Raw genomic sequence first — 16,688 nt, forward strand, 5'->3', positions numbered from 1 at the left:
TATTTACAAAACTCAGAAGTCAAGTTTAAGAACACTTCTAAAATTCTTGGTGTTTCTAAGATGGTATCAGTTTTGAATCCTAAAGTTTGGGCTTCAAATTTCTTGTAATGAGCCCACAGCTGAAAATGTTTGTGAAAAAAGAAACTCATCCATGACATACACACCTGCTCACCCACAGAAGGTGAGTGACCCCACAGGGAAGATATTTCCAGCAATCTTGCAAGGGAAGATTTTTACATAGCTGCAGCTAACAACATTGCGTTGTAAGTCTGGCTTAACTACAGTTAGGGGTGGCACTACTGCTGCTGAATTGATACATTTGTAGGAAATGTTATGATGCATACAGAGGCCTTAATTCTTTGTTTTGTATATTTTTTTCCCCTGAATGTTTTGCATTTCAAAAAAACTGCTGACTTCGCTCTCTCTCTCTTTTACAGACAAAAAGCATGCCTCTTTATCAAAGTCTTCAGTATGGATTCTGGACATATTTCATGAAATGTGCTGAGTAAAGTTCAGCTTTGTCCCACTGACACACTGCTATGCTGCAGAGAGCCAAGGATAGTAAAAAAACAGTGGATTTCTTTCCCTTTTTTCACTGATCATTATGGAATTGTTACCACTGGAAGCTTTCAATTTAAATCTTTATATTTAAGAATGAGAGCATTCACAAACACACATGAAAGAGTACACTAGGGAAGAGCTCATGTTTTTTGTACAACTTCTAAAGAAATGAAAAGTAACAACCACAAGTCTTTAAAGGACAAGGATGGATGGAATGGATGGATGAATAGATGGATGGCCAAATAAAAAGGGAAAGGAACAATCAGTAGTTTGAAACATGCTAAGATATTAAAGATACTCTTATAACTGTTAATCTATTTTAGTTACCTTTTCTGTTCTCTTCTAATAACTAAATCCAGACATGACACAATTAGCTATTAGATCTTCTAAAACTGGTGTTTTAATATATTGAAATGCATATTTTTAAATTAATAAATACCTACAGTGAAAAAAATGGCTTTTATAATAAACAGCAATTTTGGAAAAAAGGTGTGTGACCACAAGCACTTGTTTCACACTGTCCAAACTGGAATGGGATGTAGGTCTAAATTTTCAAAGAACACAGCTTGAAAAACCACTAAGCAACTGAAAACAACGTAAGTAAGAGATTCTTAAATAGTTTTTTATTAGGAGTGCATGGAAGCCAAAATACTGATTTGCATACTGGCAAAAGACTGCTTCTGGCTGGTGCCACAGCGCTGTGCAGTGCAGTGACACCGAGTGTCACACTGGTGCTGTGCTGAATGCAAGACACCCACGGCTGCTCCTCACGAGGCACAGCAGGGGAGGTGTGTCTTGGTACACAGGACATCACCCTTCTGACACCATTAGGGCCAAAGGTGGGATTAAGCCCCGTGCCTGCTTTCTGTTCCGTGCATGCAGGTGCAGACTAAGTTGCAAGAGCATGGAGCAGAAAAGCTATAAAGGGTGGCCTCTCATGAAAGGTTTTCATGAGAGAAAGAAAAAAATTAAGAAAAAGACAACATAGCAAGGCAAAAAGTCTTGAAATCACACTGGATAAATTATCACAACTGAATTGTGAAGCTGCCAGCCCCTACCCTGCAAGCTACTTACAGAAGCCAGGCCCATTATCCGTGGGAATGTAAGGGATGAACATCCATCTGGACTTTGTCCAAAAGTAGTGTATGGTGTCTGAAACCAAGCCTTCTCGTTGGCCCAAACCACGTCACACAGAGGCAATATAGATGCTCCAAGTCCAATGGCTGGGCCATTTACTGCTACAATGATAGGCTTCTTAAACTGAATAAAAGTATTCACAAAATTCCTGAAGAGAAACAGAAACATGTGCTCACTACATATATCGAGAGTGTAAAATACACCAGCCCTTGAAAACTCCATAATAATTCATCTCCACAATAACATCACTTTCAAACCCAACCTGATAACCTTCCACAATGAGGTGGTCATTTGGCGGATGAGGGGAGAGGGGTGGATATCATCTACACAGTTCAGAGTGAGGCTTTCAGCACTGTCTCTCATAAGAGTTTCCTAGTCAAGCTGTTGAGGTATGAGCTGGATGAGCAGACAGTGAGGTGGGCTGAAAAATGTCTGAATGGCTGGCCCGGAGGGTGGTGACTCACAGCACAGGCCAGTAATTTAAGTGTTGCACCCCTCAGGGTCAGTGATGGCTCCAGCACTGTTCAACAGCTTCCCTGATGATTTGATTGATGGCACAGAGCGTATCCTCAGCAAGTCTGGTCAGGATACAAAACCAGGCTGATACACCAGAGGATTGTGCTGCCATCCAGAGGGACCTTGGCAGGCTGGAGAAATGAGCTGACAGGAACCTCCCAAAGCTCAATAAAGGGAAGTGCAAAGCACTGTGCCTGGGGAGGAACAACCCCAGGCACCAATGTATGCTGGAAGCCAAGCCAGAAAGCAGCTTGGCAGAAATTGAGCTGGGGTTCCCAGTGGACACCAAGCTGAACTTGAGGCAGCAGTGTGCCTTTGTGGCAAAGCAGGCCAGTGGTATCCTGTGCTGCTCTAGGAGGAATGTTGTCTGGAGGTTGTAGGAGTCAATCCTGCCCCTCTGCTCACCCCTAGTGTCCTTATGGGCTCCTCAGTGAAGGAGACACTCCAGATGGTCTAGCAAAGGGCCATCAAGGTGACCCAGGGACTGAGTGAGCTGGGCCTGTTCAGCCCAGCTCTCCTCAGGGAGATGTCATCAATGTGTGTAAGTACCTGAAAGGCGATGCAAAGAGAACAGAGCCAGGCTCTTTTCAGTGGTGGCTATTGAAGCAGTGGGCACAAACTGAAACATGGGAGGTTCCCTCTGAACACTAGGAAACCCTTTCTTACTGTGAGGGTGACCAAACAAGCAGCCAGCAAGGTCATGGACTCTGAGTCTTGGGAGATATTAAAAAAAAACAGGAAATGGTCCTGGCCAACCTGCTCTAGGAGCCCTTGCTTGAGCAGGATGAACAAGATGACCTGCAAACGTCCCTTCCAACCTCAGCCATCTTCTGATTCTGTAAAAGCCTAGCATTGCTCCCAGCTCAACACATCACCATAGTTGAGCAGGTGCAGATTTAACACCCCCCTACAAGCATCAGCTGATAAGGCACTTTTGGTACATTCATGTGCCTCACAGCTCTCCCAGATATGTCTGCAGCCTTTCTTCGCCTCTGGGCACCACAACTGTGGCACAGCCCTGCCTGGTCCTCACATATAGCATTGGTGTAAGGTATTTACCTGTGTTTTTAAGTGACAGCAATAAGGTATAAATGAAGACAGGCAAAGCATTAATGATTTTCCATGAGGAGCTTTTCTTAACAAATAAATCTGCTTTTTAAAATGATGTACAAACATATATAGTAGAGATCTGTTACCACATATCACACACCTGTAAACTTCTCCTCCTCATCTCCCTTCTTTTGGTTGGTAATAATACTCTGGGTCCTACGCTATTAAGTGACATATGCATATTCTCATCCTCATTGTCAACAAAATTGACAATTCATTCCAGTACCCACAAAAAATGGATGCTTCTCTGTTCTCAAACAGTAATGCCTCCAAGAGCTTCTTAGGAAAAAACAGTCATGTGTGTATGAATACATACACAGGTGATTTTAAAAGTTTGCTCCCTGTGTTACATATTTTCATATTTCTGCAAAACAGGACAATTTTACTATATTGCATTCAGCACTAAAGGTTATCACACTGCTTCTTACCTCATTCTAATGAACCGAAATAGCTAAATGCAAAAAAAACCCAAAAAAACAAAACCCAAACCTGGAACCATCTCATGCAAGTCATCATACAAACATCCCATCCAGAGACTTAAGTTAATTTTAATCATGTCTGAATATCCCAGAGACAACCATCTACCACATGAAAAATACCTTATTTGAAAGGCAGGGGGTGTGTTCATAGGTCTTTTAAGTTACCTTTGCCCATTTTATTAACAATGAATATTAGGTGAAAAATCAAGTTTCTGGAAGGGCCCAAATTAAAATAGTGCTAGAAGCTCAGTGCTAGGAGCTTCTGGCCACATCTGAAGTCACTGCATGAGCAACTTTTACATGAAATGACTGAAGAATTTCCTTTGATCAAAACAACTATGATCATATTTATGAATCAACTGTTCCTCCAATGAAACAGGATTTACATGTCCACGGCCTTTTTTTAGAAACATGACCATTGATAACAACAACAGAAGACAGGGCTCGAAAGAATATAGATACTGTGGAAGCATGCAAGAGACAAGGACCTCAAAACCAGTGCTCAAATGGTAGGTACTTTTTGTACTGTTAAAACATGTCTCCAAGATCGATACTTTTTTCCCGTACATTTCCTTCTACTTAGTAGTAGTTCAGCTTATTTTGTTCAAATGTTAGGTTTGGTACGTAGTGTTGGGATGATGATCACCAGTATTAGTCTACTCCTCTAAAATATCCATCATTCCACTGCTCTGAACGTACTACATCAATTTACTCATTCAATACACATCTTGAATTTTGGTGTATTGAATTTGTTTTCCTGAAACCCTATGGCTATTGGAGTATTTTAATATTGGTTTTAACTGGAGGAGTATTACAATACTCCCAGTATTCACAGTTAGATTTTAAAATTAAAAATGCATGAAATGACAACCCAAATAGAAAGGCACAGGGAGCATAAAGAAGTGCTGCACGCTATAATGTAACAGGTAAATGTCTGAGATCTTTTTGAATAAGAGGTTTTTGAAATAAAGATAGAACAAGCCAGGCCACACGATGAAGAACACCCACCAGATGACTGAAGATAATCATACATACCTAATAGCTTCTGCCATCTTAGTGCTTTCCTTTTTTCTATCATCTGTTAAACGTCGTATGAAATAAATAAAATCAAGACCACAGCAGAAAATGCTACCAACTGCACTGAACAGCACAAGTTTACTGTCATCTGCAGCTGCTGTGTTCAGTGCACTTTGGACTTCCTTCATTACCTGAAAAATAAAAATTTCATAAGAATAATTTTAATCCATCATTACAAAGTAGCATGTTGTTCTTTTCCCTTCCTCCCCCCATGAGACCCTTCAACATCTTTAATTTTTCCTTAGGATCCACTCAACCATCATATTAGAAAAGTTAACTTTCTTCATTATCCAAAAAAAAGGAAGTTAACGTATTAGAAGCTTTGCATTTCAAAAATGTAATTAGACAAAGATAATTAAATCATTAAGGAAAGATCTATTAGATGTAATCTGTAACTAAAGCATTCATTCAGCATTTCTGTAATTTGGACAGCAGATGGCATATGCAACCAGTACAGAAAAAAAAAGAACCTTAATTGAGGCTAAATCTTTTTTCAAGTTGCACTTTGTAAATCACTGCACATCTTAAAAAAGCCAATACACATCAACATGGTCAGATAAGAGTTCTTAAATGCAAATGAATTACACACAAAGTCAACTGTACATGTAACATCTCGCAAGTAAGAACCTGTATCATGTTTTATGTACATTTGTGCCTGAATAACAGGCAGAAATGAGGCAAGTACTTCAAATCCCCTTCCCCTCCCAAAATCAGAATTGTTCTGACCTCTGGATTTAATGAATTATTTTCAGATGATTTCGTTGATAGCAAAATGTGTGTGAATCCATCTTGTTTCCTGACAACAATGTCTCTGTACCGGTACGCACTCTCCGTTTGTCTCACGCTGAAACGTAGCCTTTTATCAAATGGTTGATCCCTCCTGTCATCAATGAACCTTCGTTTGCTGGCTGTCACTCCTGCTACAGATGTCTGGATATTGGTTGTACCATTGGCTGCTAATGCTTCCATAAAGGTGGGTGTACCTGGAAATAGTTTAAACAAGAATAATTACGTTTGATTAGCATCTCAAAATCCCTACTAAACACATGAAAACATGCAACTCATATAGAACACACAGTAAACATGAAACTCAGTCCCCTGGAAGTTACTGAAATAGACACTGTGCACAGTGCAGAATTGAAGTGACAAAGGGATTTGAGAAATTAATTTTATGATTTTGAGAATATACATTTAGAACAAGCCAAACAGACCAACTGTCATATACAACAGGGGGAGAAAAGTATATTTAAGGTTCCTAATACCAACACACTTCAGTAGGTTAACAGTCTGCTTTCTCCCTTTCCAACATTTTAAAGTCATTTAACAGCATCAACATTGCTAAGACAAAGCAAAAGCCTTTTGTTTCAAACATCAGAAGTTATTGTAAAGAAGAAAAAGACACTTAGAAGAAACCAAATAAAGAACTTGATTGACAAGACCATAAAAAGTATAATAGTCTTTAAAGAAAAATGGAAATGAAGAAATACAGACTATCCTTCTTTGAGAGGATCACAAGACCCATGCAGTGGGGGATATTTTAATGGATTCATAGACAATGAGATCTTCTCATGTTAAACATTTTTTGCTATTGGAATTGGCAAATAGACAATTAAGTTTTGCTGGTCTTGTTCCCAGTCCCTTACACAGAGAGAGTTTGAAGGCATACAAGTAAACAGGCCATTCCTAATGTCACAGAAGGGACAGGTTTTTCTGTAGTCCTCATTAGAAACATAATACCAAATAATTACCATTCATTAGAGAAAACAGGAGAACATACTGGATCTATAATGCATGTTTAGGCCTCCATGCGAAATCTTCACAGAATTTGTCATACTAAAGTAATGGAGTGTGCATAGGACAGGAGGGTTAAAAATATTGGGAAGGTGTGTTAGAGTCCAAGACAGTAAAGTTTTGAAAGACTTTTCTTGAAAATTGAGCTCTGAGACTAAAATCTTCTGGGAAAGCCACTGCCCATATCTCACGAATGGGTACTTCAGAACATCATGCATACGATGTCTTAAGAAGTAGAGTTATACCATGTATAAGTAAGCTATTAATTAAATATTATTGTAATTTGTCATACCTTTCTGAAAAAGTTATATTTTAAAATTAAATTATTTCAAATTTTAACTACAACATATTTCAAATACTTGTGGGCCCAATGAAGACTTTAAAGAGGCTCACTTAAGTAACACGAATATCCAGTATCTCGATATTTCCACTGTATTCAAGTGCTGCTTACTTTGACACATATGAAGTATGAGAGACACAATAAGAAAAGATACTAAATTTAATTAAAATTTAGAACATTATACATTTTCCTACTTATATTGCAGAGACTGTCTCTGGATATAAATGAAGTTTTTATATCAAATATTTTAAAATAAATATTTTATTATTAATACTTTATGATTAATGAGGCAAGTTGTCTATTTAAGGATCTATACAATAAAAAGATTTTATTCTACTTTTTAAGGTCTTCCTTGTTGTATTAGTGATTTAATCCTCTCACCATCTCACTTTTTGTGAAGAAATTAAAGACAACTCAGAATTTTTTAGTTGTTTAAAGTGAAGAGTAAGAAACTGTATTCAGTTTGTGATCAGTTTTAGAGACAAAGATGAACAAAATGAAACGGAAAATGACTATATTGTCACAAAAATGTCACATTTATTCCCAAATTTTCTATGGCTTATAGAATTCTTTTTTCATTTCAGTAGAATAAATAAAAAATCGGTGTATACTAAATATTAATTTGATGAGGAATGCTTTCAATTTTTTCCCCCTGTAAACCATATTATGGCAATTACATTCCTTTAAAAGAATTCTCTTCAAAGGGAATTTGCAGGAACACCAATGTTGCCCCATATTTCATTAGGAACACAAGATGAAAAGGTATCACTGGCTTGGTTTTCCATAGGAAATGTAAATTTAAACAACTGAAATCGCCTCTGATTTTTAAGCCCTGATCAAAGTTTTTTACGTCTTTTGTCCTAGCCATAGTAAAAAATGTGGAGAACTGGGAGAGAAGCACAGACCAGACTAAGCCAAAAAAAGGAGTCAGTAAACTTGTGCAAGACCTTTGAGCCTGTATTTTCCCACGACTCATACTTCCAAAGACATACGCAAATACCAGAAAATTACTTTTGAGATGCAAGAGGCAATGATTATATACTTTGAGAGACAAAACTTCTGGCAACAGAGATCAAGATGTAAACACCACAGGCCAATTTTTGTGCTTACTGAACTAGCAAGAGACCTTCTGATTTATTATATAAACCCTGTCTACACTTATCAATAGTTGGGAGTTTCAAACCACAAGCAAGGGACAGCTGCAATTCAGAGGAAGAAGTCTCCTCTTTCCAATCATGTAAACACACTTCTAGGATACTTAGACTGGAATAAAAAATCTGTCAGCTTTAGAAACCGTAACTCTGCACAGGGAGACTCAGCCAGCCAGCACAGATCAGAAAACGGCACTGAAAGAGTTAAAACATGTTTGTTAATGTTTGTCATTACCAGTGGAAGTTTGGGACCCTGTATACCTGACAGCACAGGGCCTATTTCTCTTGGCATTTGGTCCTTGGAAGCGAAGAGACAACTCAGAGACATAAAGCAATACTTCATTTGTAAGTACACAGGCAAAGGTGGTTTTGCTGCTCAGTCTTGAACACGCGTCGCAGCAAATAGGGACAAAAATAAAAAAGTGCAATTGAGAGTTAACTGTATTGGCATAGATTTCCTCACATGAAAACTTTGCATTAAGGTTATTTATCTTCAGGATAATTACAACTATATTTTAATATTTTAAAATAGCGTTTTGTAACAAACCAGAAGCAGTTCTGCATTTTGAGACATTAATGGAGATGGTATATCACAGATAAAACATCACAGCTCTCTCCTTTCAAACTGAGCTTCCAAAAATAAGTAAGGACTTGGAAGAAAGGCAGTTTACCCTGAATATTGTCAACTAATGAAGAACTGTTTGTTTAAGGCATAAAAAACCAGCTTATAGTTATATAAAAACCTTTCCACCTGCAAACTGTTAACAATGTGATCTCAGAGCTGAAGACAGTACTACTACTGGACAAAGCCAAAGCTTCACTATACAGATGCAAAAGGAAGTTAAGAGGACTACTTTGTCTTGCAGCTGCTGACCAAAACCTGGTAACAGTCAGCAATTTCATGCAACTGCCCTCGGAGGGAAAAAAACTAAAGCTATGAGCAACAGATAAGAAAGGAACTGGTCTTATCCAAAGGAAGACAGACACAAAACACTGGTTGGTTTTGGAAAAGGGGCATCACAAAGATGTTTTTGTTAAAAACAAAACAAGTTACACTCAACTTCACAACAATCCAAAATTAAAATCCTGAGCACCTCTCAAAGATACTCATGCCTCACTATTACTGAGAAGTTCAGTTTAGCTTACATAGCAAACCTTGAATACAAATACTCCCCTCCCTGCAACAATACTGGGACACATCCAAAGAGATGTTCTAAAACCAGCCAAGCTTTTTTTGCATGCTTCTTTGGGTACACGTGTTGGTGCTCTTAATTCAAAGGTTTGACTGAGAGAGTATGCTGTTTCTGAAAGGCTTAGCATAGATGCCTAAGGAACAAGCACAAGAACATGGGAGGTGTGAACAATACTGTCTGAGTATTTTCTTTAACTGCAGCCACTAGATACTTAGCAATTACAAAAATTTGCATGCCCAGAATCATAGGCTGCTCCAAACCCCATGTAATTAAATTCTTCTTCCCCATGGGATTGTCCAATTTACTTTTGAAACCACTATGGGTTTGTCTTCCAAAGTATCTCTTGGCGGCAAGTTCTGGAACATACATGTTGGCTTTCTTCATCCCTTTCATCACAGCCCTTTCTCCAGATTGACTAGCACCAACCTTATTTCCCTTTCCTTCTTCCAGAAGCCAGTCCAAGGCTGCCATTCTTCTCCATGCTTCTTCCTCTTCTACTAACTCTTGGAACAGGGCCCAAAATGGGACACAATATTCAATATGGGGTTTGTTTTTTTTTTTTAAACTACCACTGAACAGATGCTTGCAGAAAACCACCCAAAACAAACCCAATGCCCTTTTCCTGAGCAGCAACATATAGCCAGGAATCAGTTACTGTTTTATGTTTTTCTATAGGCACAGTTTGGTATGTAAGCCTGTTTCGTCCCCATCCTCAATGCCTGGCATCCATCTGCACTCAAAGTCAGCTCTCATTTTAATCATGAAATCACTTAGTATTTTCAAAGAAGCCTGCAGAGTTCACAAGGAGCTTCAGGAACTCTCATGTCTTTCCTGTACCATCCTGCACCACTTATGTCCTTTCCTACACTGAGTGATGAAGGGGTTAATGAGAAGCATCCCACTTAAATAAGCAAATGAACAAACACCAGCAGCAGCAATGTCTTAAAGTGTTAACTGCGAAAATAAAACTGCAACTGTAACTGACTACAACTCAAGTACCAGACAGGGAACAATATGATCTGGAAAACTGATTGAAAAAACAACTTGAATTTTCAATGAAAAAAAAAAAATTATTTAAAACTGGTGCTAGAAGTAAGTTACATTTTTTCCCTAAGTCCTTTCTACACTTTCACTTTTTCATTGCATCCTGTATATATAATCCACAAGAATTCAACATCAGTTGTCCAGTGCAGGTTGCCTCACATTTAATTTTTGCCTACAAACAGAGGTGTTTTGTTACACGTTCATATGTATTAGCAATCTCTAACTGTAAACACTGTTAAGCTTTTCCAGTCTTAACTCTGCACTACATCAAACATTTCACATGAGACAGGAATTCCAGACAGCGATACCACAATGCAAACATAATACAGAAGAGTTTCCAGTATTTTTTCCACTTCTTCTTCAGCAATTACACAAAAAATATCTTGGAATTGTAGTGTATTGGCACAGACTAGAGAAACTAAAACTGAGGGTTCTAAACCTCCTATGTATGCGCCTGTGTTTTTGTCTGAGTATGCATATTAATAGCATATTTTCAAATCAAACAAAAGTTCCACTTAGTTTGAAACGTCACTATAAATATTTGCAAGAAAAAGAAGTCTCAATTTATTGTACATTTCACCTAAAATGCTGATTTGCTCTGTGTTTCTGAAAGAGGGTTCAGACTGTGCTGGTCACTTACATAAGAAACATGTAACTTCAGTTAATTCCTTCCAGAATATGGTGTTACATTAATACAGAGCACAAACCAACAGTGCAACCAGCAATAAGTTGTGCATATCCCAGCATTAGAATGGGCATCCCCAAAGATGCCTTGAAGGAGATGGGGGGAGCAAAGGACAATATTTCTTCAGATTATAGGCTGATGATCACTGCTATGCCCTGCTGCAGATACCCTCCTCAAAACTCTTACTGTGGGGAGGGAGGGAGTGTTTGAGTGCTGTAACATCATCCTTTCTAAATAAAGTTAACCACCTTTGATTCTGTTTCAATGAAATAGTTATGCAGGGAACCATTAGATGTTCTTCAGCCACGTTCTGTTTTTGCAAATATGTCACATTTCAATACAACAAGGACTGTAGGTTTTAAGAACAGATTAACTGGGAAATTATGATGTTAGAACTTGGTGGAACATCAGCAATAGAAAACTACATCTCAGCAGCAAACAGTTGTGCAGTGGCTGGCAGGTTTGATTGTCAACGTCTACCTTCAACTCCTAAAAAGTCCTTTTCTCATGCTGTTTAATTCCTACTCTTTTCCATGTATTTTGTATAGGTGTTAATTGTAAATGTCACTTGGAAACATTGCTCCTATTAAACCTACATTTCTTACAGGACACTGCTGTTGGGGACGAAATCAACATGAGAAGAGAAACACACACATGTACCCCAGTAATATTTCTCTACTCGATTTTTCAAGTTTTTCCACCTTAAACTAGCTTTTAATCTTGACTGCCATGTCACATTTAGAGTTATATGGTCTACAGCAGCCTTTTCTTCCCCTTGTGTAGATAGTTTTCTCTGTTTCTTTGATTACTTAGAGCATCAAATATATATCTATGTTATTTTAATATATGAGTAGGGCAGCATTACTGGTCATATTGGACTTTAGTAGGTTATAGGCTATTTAATTATTTTTGCTTTTGAATGTCTTTCCTTCTCAGAGCATAAGCATCCATGTGAAGATAAACTCATAATGCCAACCAAAAATGCAACTAATCAGAACATTATATTCTATAAATGGAAGTGGGCAACAATACAAGAGAAAATGGTATTTCTTCACCCTTGAGTTAAACAGGTCTACCTTCTCCTGATGGTTTTATATCATGTAAGTGGAATTAAAAAAAAAATTACATATGTTAAAAAATGGAAATAACAAAACACTAGACCTAAGATTTCTTAAGACCATGCTCATAAAACCAACAAGGATAACATTAATAATACATAAATTGTCAACATATCTTTTAAGGAGTATGATTAAGTTTTATTGTCTCTGAAGAGGAACTAATGTATTAAGTAAACTTTCCACAGTCTCACAGTGGAAAGAAAATGTCCTCCTCCTAACAAATCCAAAAGGTTTTCCAAATACATCTCCTTTTCTTATTATTTCATCAAAAATAGAGAAACAAACACTCCTCAGGTAAGCAAACTCTCTTTCTCCTATATGATGCATCAAGATAAATTAGAACTGTTCTCCTTTCCCCTTCCACTGCAGCTTTAGCCTCATTTTGGAGTGACTTGTCTTCCACTGAATCTATAGTTAAGATGCTACTAATAAATTGAAAACAGTGCACATGACTGTTCTCACCATTTTAGATGGCTGTAAAAAAAAAAAAAAACTAAATTAAAAATTTAGGAATTAATTTTAAAATTTAAAGCCTCCTGTATTATTCCAGTCAAGAAATCCCAGCCAGATTTCAGGGTACCATGCACCAAAGTATTTGATGTGGGAAGCAAGGAGTTAGTTTCATTTCTTTTTTTCACTAATAAGTACAAATAAGAAAAGCCCTTCCCAGGTTCCAGACTTCTTTTTGAGGTCCTTTAATACTGGGAACATTTCATAAGGGAAAACTCTTCTATCTTGATGTTTTTGGAGCTGCAGGTTATGATACCCCAGCATTCATTCAAAATGCTCGAAAATTTGAGAGTTAAGCAAGGACATCTCTCGGGGCTCATCTACAGAGGAAAGCTAGTGCAAAATAGGCTAAGGTTTAAACTTGAAGTATACCCAGCCATTTCACACTAACTTCTGAAGTGAACACATTCTATATTAAGAGCACTTCACTGCAATTTAATCCAATCCCCAGAGTGATGTGAAAAATGGCTCTCTTTTTTGTGGGATATCAGTGTCCTAATGTAAGGCTCGTCTAGAACAGATACTGCCAAAAGACATCCCAGTAGTTTCACAAACATATACGTGCCATGGTACACATTATATAATGCTTGTAAGGACATTAAAACATTCTAAAATACCTTAGTTAGATTATGAATGAAATTTAAACAGATGGGTAAAACACTACACTACTATATTGGCAGAACACTTTCATTTACCTTCTTTTTGAAAACAAATGTGAATACTAATTGGCAGGTTCATTCTCATCACATAGACAAGGCTTTCAATACCAGAGTTTGAAAGAGCTCCATTCACAACTGCCCTCCAAAACACTTGGCATTTCAACGCAGAAAAGTAGTAGTCAGAGAAGGCTCAGGACTTTCAGAGGTTCAAGACACTGATGTGCATGTGTTAAACTTTTCAGGGAACCCTGAGATCAGAGTGCTGGGATGAGTATCCCTGCTGGAAAAAAAGCACCTCTGTTTTTATGTATCTACCTCAAGAAGGTACAGGTGTCTTTCCAGCCACTATCTGACGGCTGCTCTTCATAGAAGCTGTCTCACCTCTGTGGGGTATTCAACAAACAAGAGGTTCATTAAGAGGTGGCAAATGAACCTGAAGCCATCTTCCACTACACGAGGGCACAGGGCTGTGTGCCCTAACGCCACCAGCTATACTTTATACTTGAGAAACCTGCAATACATAATGTTGCTGGCTGCTACTGACATGGGCAAACTGTTCTGCAGCAGCAGCTGCCCCTTAGCAGAAATTACTGACCTTGGAAGAAATAACTGGGCTGGGGTGGGAAGGGGAAGAGCAAAAGAGGAGTCTGACTTTCCTAAGAGGTTCCCAAAAACATCAAGTGAAAAACTAAACATTGCATTGCTGGGTATTTAGTCCTGAGCCTTGTACTTAAGCAAGAGAATTGCCAACTCCTTGATCACTTCTGATGCCTGAAGGAGCATGGAACAAAAATCAAGAGCTGGGCATTCGCACCAGTGGGAGAATATAGGGTGAAAAGAAGATGAGAGGTCTTGGGGAAGTATAAACACAGCTTTAGGGTCCTCTGAGGAATGGAACATTCAGAAATGCACATGCCAAATAGGTTCTTACTTTTAATTCAGAGGTACTCAATGGAAAGTAGTCTGTACTAAAAAATTAAGGACTGGAGCTAAACAGATTTCCAAAAGACCCTGCTTTTGGGCAGAACATACAACTGATACTTACACCGCATCTGAAGAGGTATTCACAAATTGCTTCTAGAGCAACCTCTACAACTGTGTTCCCATATTTTGGAAAAATAAGCCCACATTAAAAGCACAATGATTAAAAGCATCTTTGGGCATCCCATGCAACAAGTTATGGGTAGTCAGATGCTCTGAACTGAAAAAGTAATTCAGAGTAGTATTACCTTGCCAAATCTGCTGTTTTATACTGTTGCAGAGGAATATATTCTAAATACAATCTACTGGCAACAGCTGAAAGGAGGCATGATGGAAAAGAGTAAGTGACAACCTGTGCTTTCAAACTGAATCTGGTCTCTCCTGTCTGTTTTTTGGCTATACTAGCTAGGATCAGCAAATACATGAGGACTTGTCTCAACTGGAGAACTCCTGAAGCATATCCAAAATTATTATTATTACTAAAAAACAAAATGCTCCACCAAAACAACAAAACCAAAAAAACCCTCAGAGAAAGTCCTAAAGTCAACAGTAGGAGACTACCAAGAGTAAGATCAGATGCTTTGCTTGAGGAAAAAATATGACATCCTCCCTCAATTAGGCTTTGTCCTGTATTACTGCAGGCAATTACTAGAACACACAGGAGGCATTTGTCTTCACAGCATTTTGCCCCACATCTTGACGCCAGTACAAATGGTATAGGTTCTCCACACATGGGATTTACAGCAAAGGTCTTGAACATGGCCCCCAGCATAAGGACACAGATCTGCTGGAACAATTCTAGAGGCCCTGGAACAGGTTTCCCAGAGAAGCTGTGGATGCCCTGCCCCTGGAAGAGTTCAAGGCAAGGCTGGATGGGGCTCTCAACAACCTGGTCTAGTGGAAGGTGTCCCTGCCCATGGCAGAGGGGATGGAACTGGATGATCTTTAAGATCCCTTCCACCCCAAACCATTCTATGATGATGGCCACAAGTCTAGGGAAAATGCCCATTATAAGAACAAGTTTTCATCAAATTTTGCAATAAAGTGGTAAATAAATAAACCCTCTCCCCCCGCCCCAAAAACATGCCCATGATAAATCACAAGGAAATAACCACAGCGGAAGGCGGTGAACAGGGAAGGCATCTCAGCCAGCAGCTGGAAGGGCTGGAGGCAGTGAGCTGCCCTAACACAGCAGGATGGATCACATGCATGGGCTCTATTTGGGTGCATGCTCTTCATATTGCTGAGGAAAGCAGTAAGTGTCTGCGTAAGACCTTAGGCTTTCTACTTCATTGACTCTTGTCATATTTATGAACAAATTATCAAAGGAAAAATCTCACAGACAAAAAACCTGAACTGATAAGTACATAAACCACTAATTAAGTAGTTAACACATGCTGCCATACATAGAAAATTGTTCAGAGCTGCCAAAGTGGCTTCCCTCAGGCTACAAAGCAAGGAATATAGAAGCCAGGATTATTAGTTACAAGTGGTCCCAATCCCCAAAAGCTATTTTTTCCTGTAAGAATCTGCTTTTATTAAGTACTGGATTTTTTTTATTTACAGAAATTATAAGTATCTAGATTAAAATAAAAGTACCAACATTGATACTATTGTTAGACAGAAGATACAGCTAAAGAAGCAATAGAATTAGCATTGTGATATTTAAGTGGGACATATTGTTTCAGTAGCACCAATGTATAAATATGAAACCACAACTTCTAAATTATTACAAAGACTAATACTAGGAGGCTGAAATTTTGATGGGGCAAAAAAAAAAAATCAAGAAATTAGGAAGCTGCATCTGTGGCAGAGAAAACAACCAATCAAGAGAAAAGCATGTGGTTTAAGGCAAATTTCCAGACAAGTTTCATAAAAGCCAAACCAGTTAACGTCTGTCTCAGAGAGTAGGACTTAGCAACTAGTATCAACCCTACCAAAACCAAGGGAGGTTTAGTTAGGTGCCATAATGCCTGTTGCTACACAAAAGCCAAGAACAAAGTGTATCATGTCTGATACTTTAAATCAAAGTATGTAGTGGCCTCAGAGAGAATTTTACAGTTTGTGTAGCTGGCAAGAGGAAAGTACTACTTATTTGACTATTTAGTGATGTAGGCAGGAGCACATCTTTTCACAGGAGTCATACTGATGTGTTCACAGCTCAAGAGCAAATTCATAGATTTTTAAATATATCATCGCTGCAAATTCACAAAAGGACTTACATCTACAACCTGTTAATTTGAAAAAGCAGGGAAAAGATAAAAAAGAAATCTCCATTTGATTTTTGGCCTTGCAGGTTGTTACAACTCCCACTGCTGCAATTCCAAAGCCAAGCA

At 38.4% G+C, this 16,688-nt stretch overlaps 1 protein-coding gene across 2 annotated transcripts in view; it reads right to left on the reverse strand.

Annotated features, from left to right (window-relative positions):
- The window catches only part of CDYL (chromodomain Y-like), a 59,595-nt gene that overhangs the window by 5,564 nt on the left and 37,343 nt on the right, over positions 1–16,688 (reverse strand). The window contains exons 3-6 of one of the 2 annotated variants that reach the window (XR_001866092.1): positions 5,607–5,863; positions 4,839–5,011; positions 1,636–1,846; positions 165–751 (exon numbers count right to left, since the gene is read on the reverse strand). Coding sequence is in view for 1 of the 2 variants with exons in the window: in XM_017746928.1 (XP_017602417.1) it covers positions 1,636–1,846; positions 4,839–5,011; positions 5,607–5,863 (641 nt within the window). In the remaining variant the exon portion in view is untranslated. The remainder of the gene's footprint in view (positions 1–164; positions 752–1,635; positions 1,847–4,838; positions 5,012–5,606; positions 5,864–16,688) is intronic. The other variant, XM_017746928.1, reaches the window with a different exon arrangement.

The sequence above is a fragment of the Corvus brachyrhynchos genome, unplaced genomic scaffold (genome assembly GCF_000691975.1).
Source record: "Corvus brachyrhynchos isolate BGI_N302 unplaced genomic scaffold, ASM69197v1 scaffold100, whole genome shotgun sequence".
Taxonomy (NCBI): Eukaryota; Metazoa; Chordata; class Aves; order Passeriformes; family Corvidae; genus Corvus; species Corvus brachyrhynchos.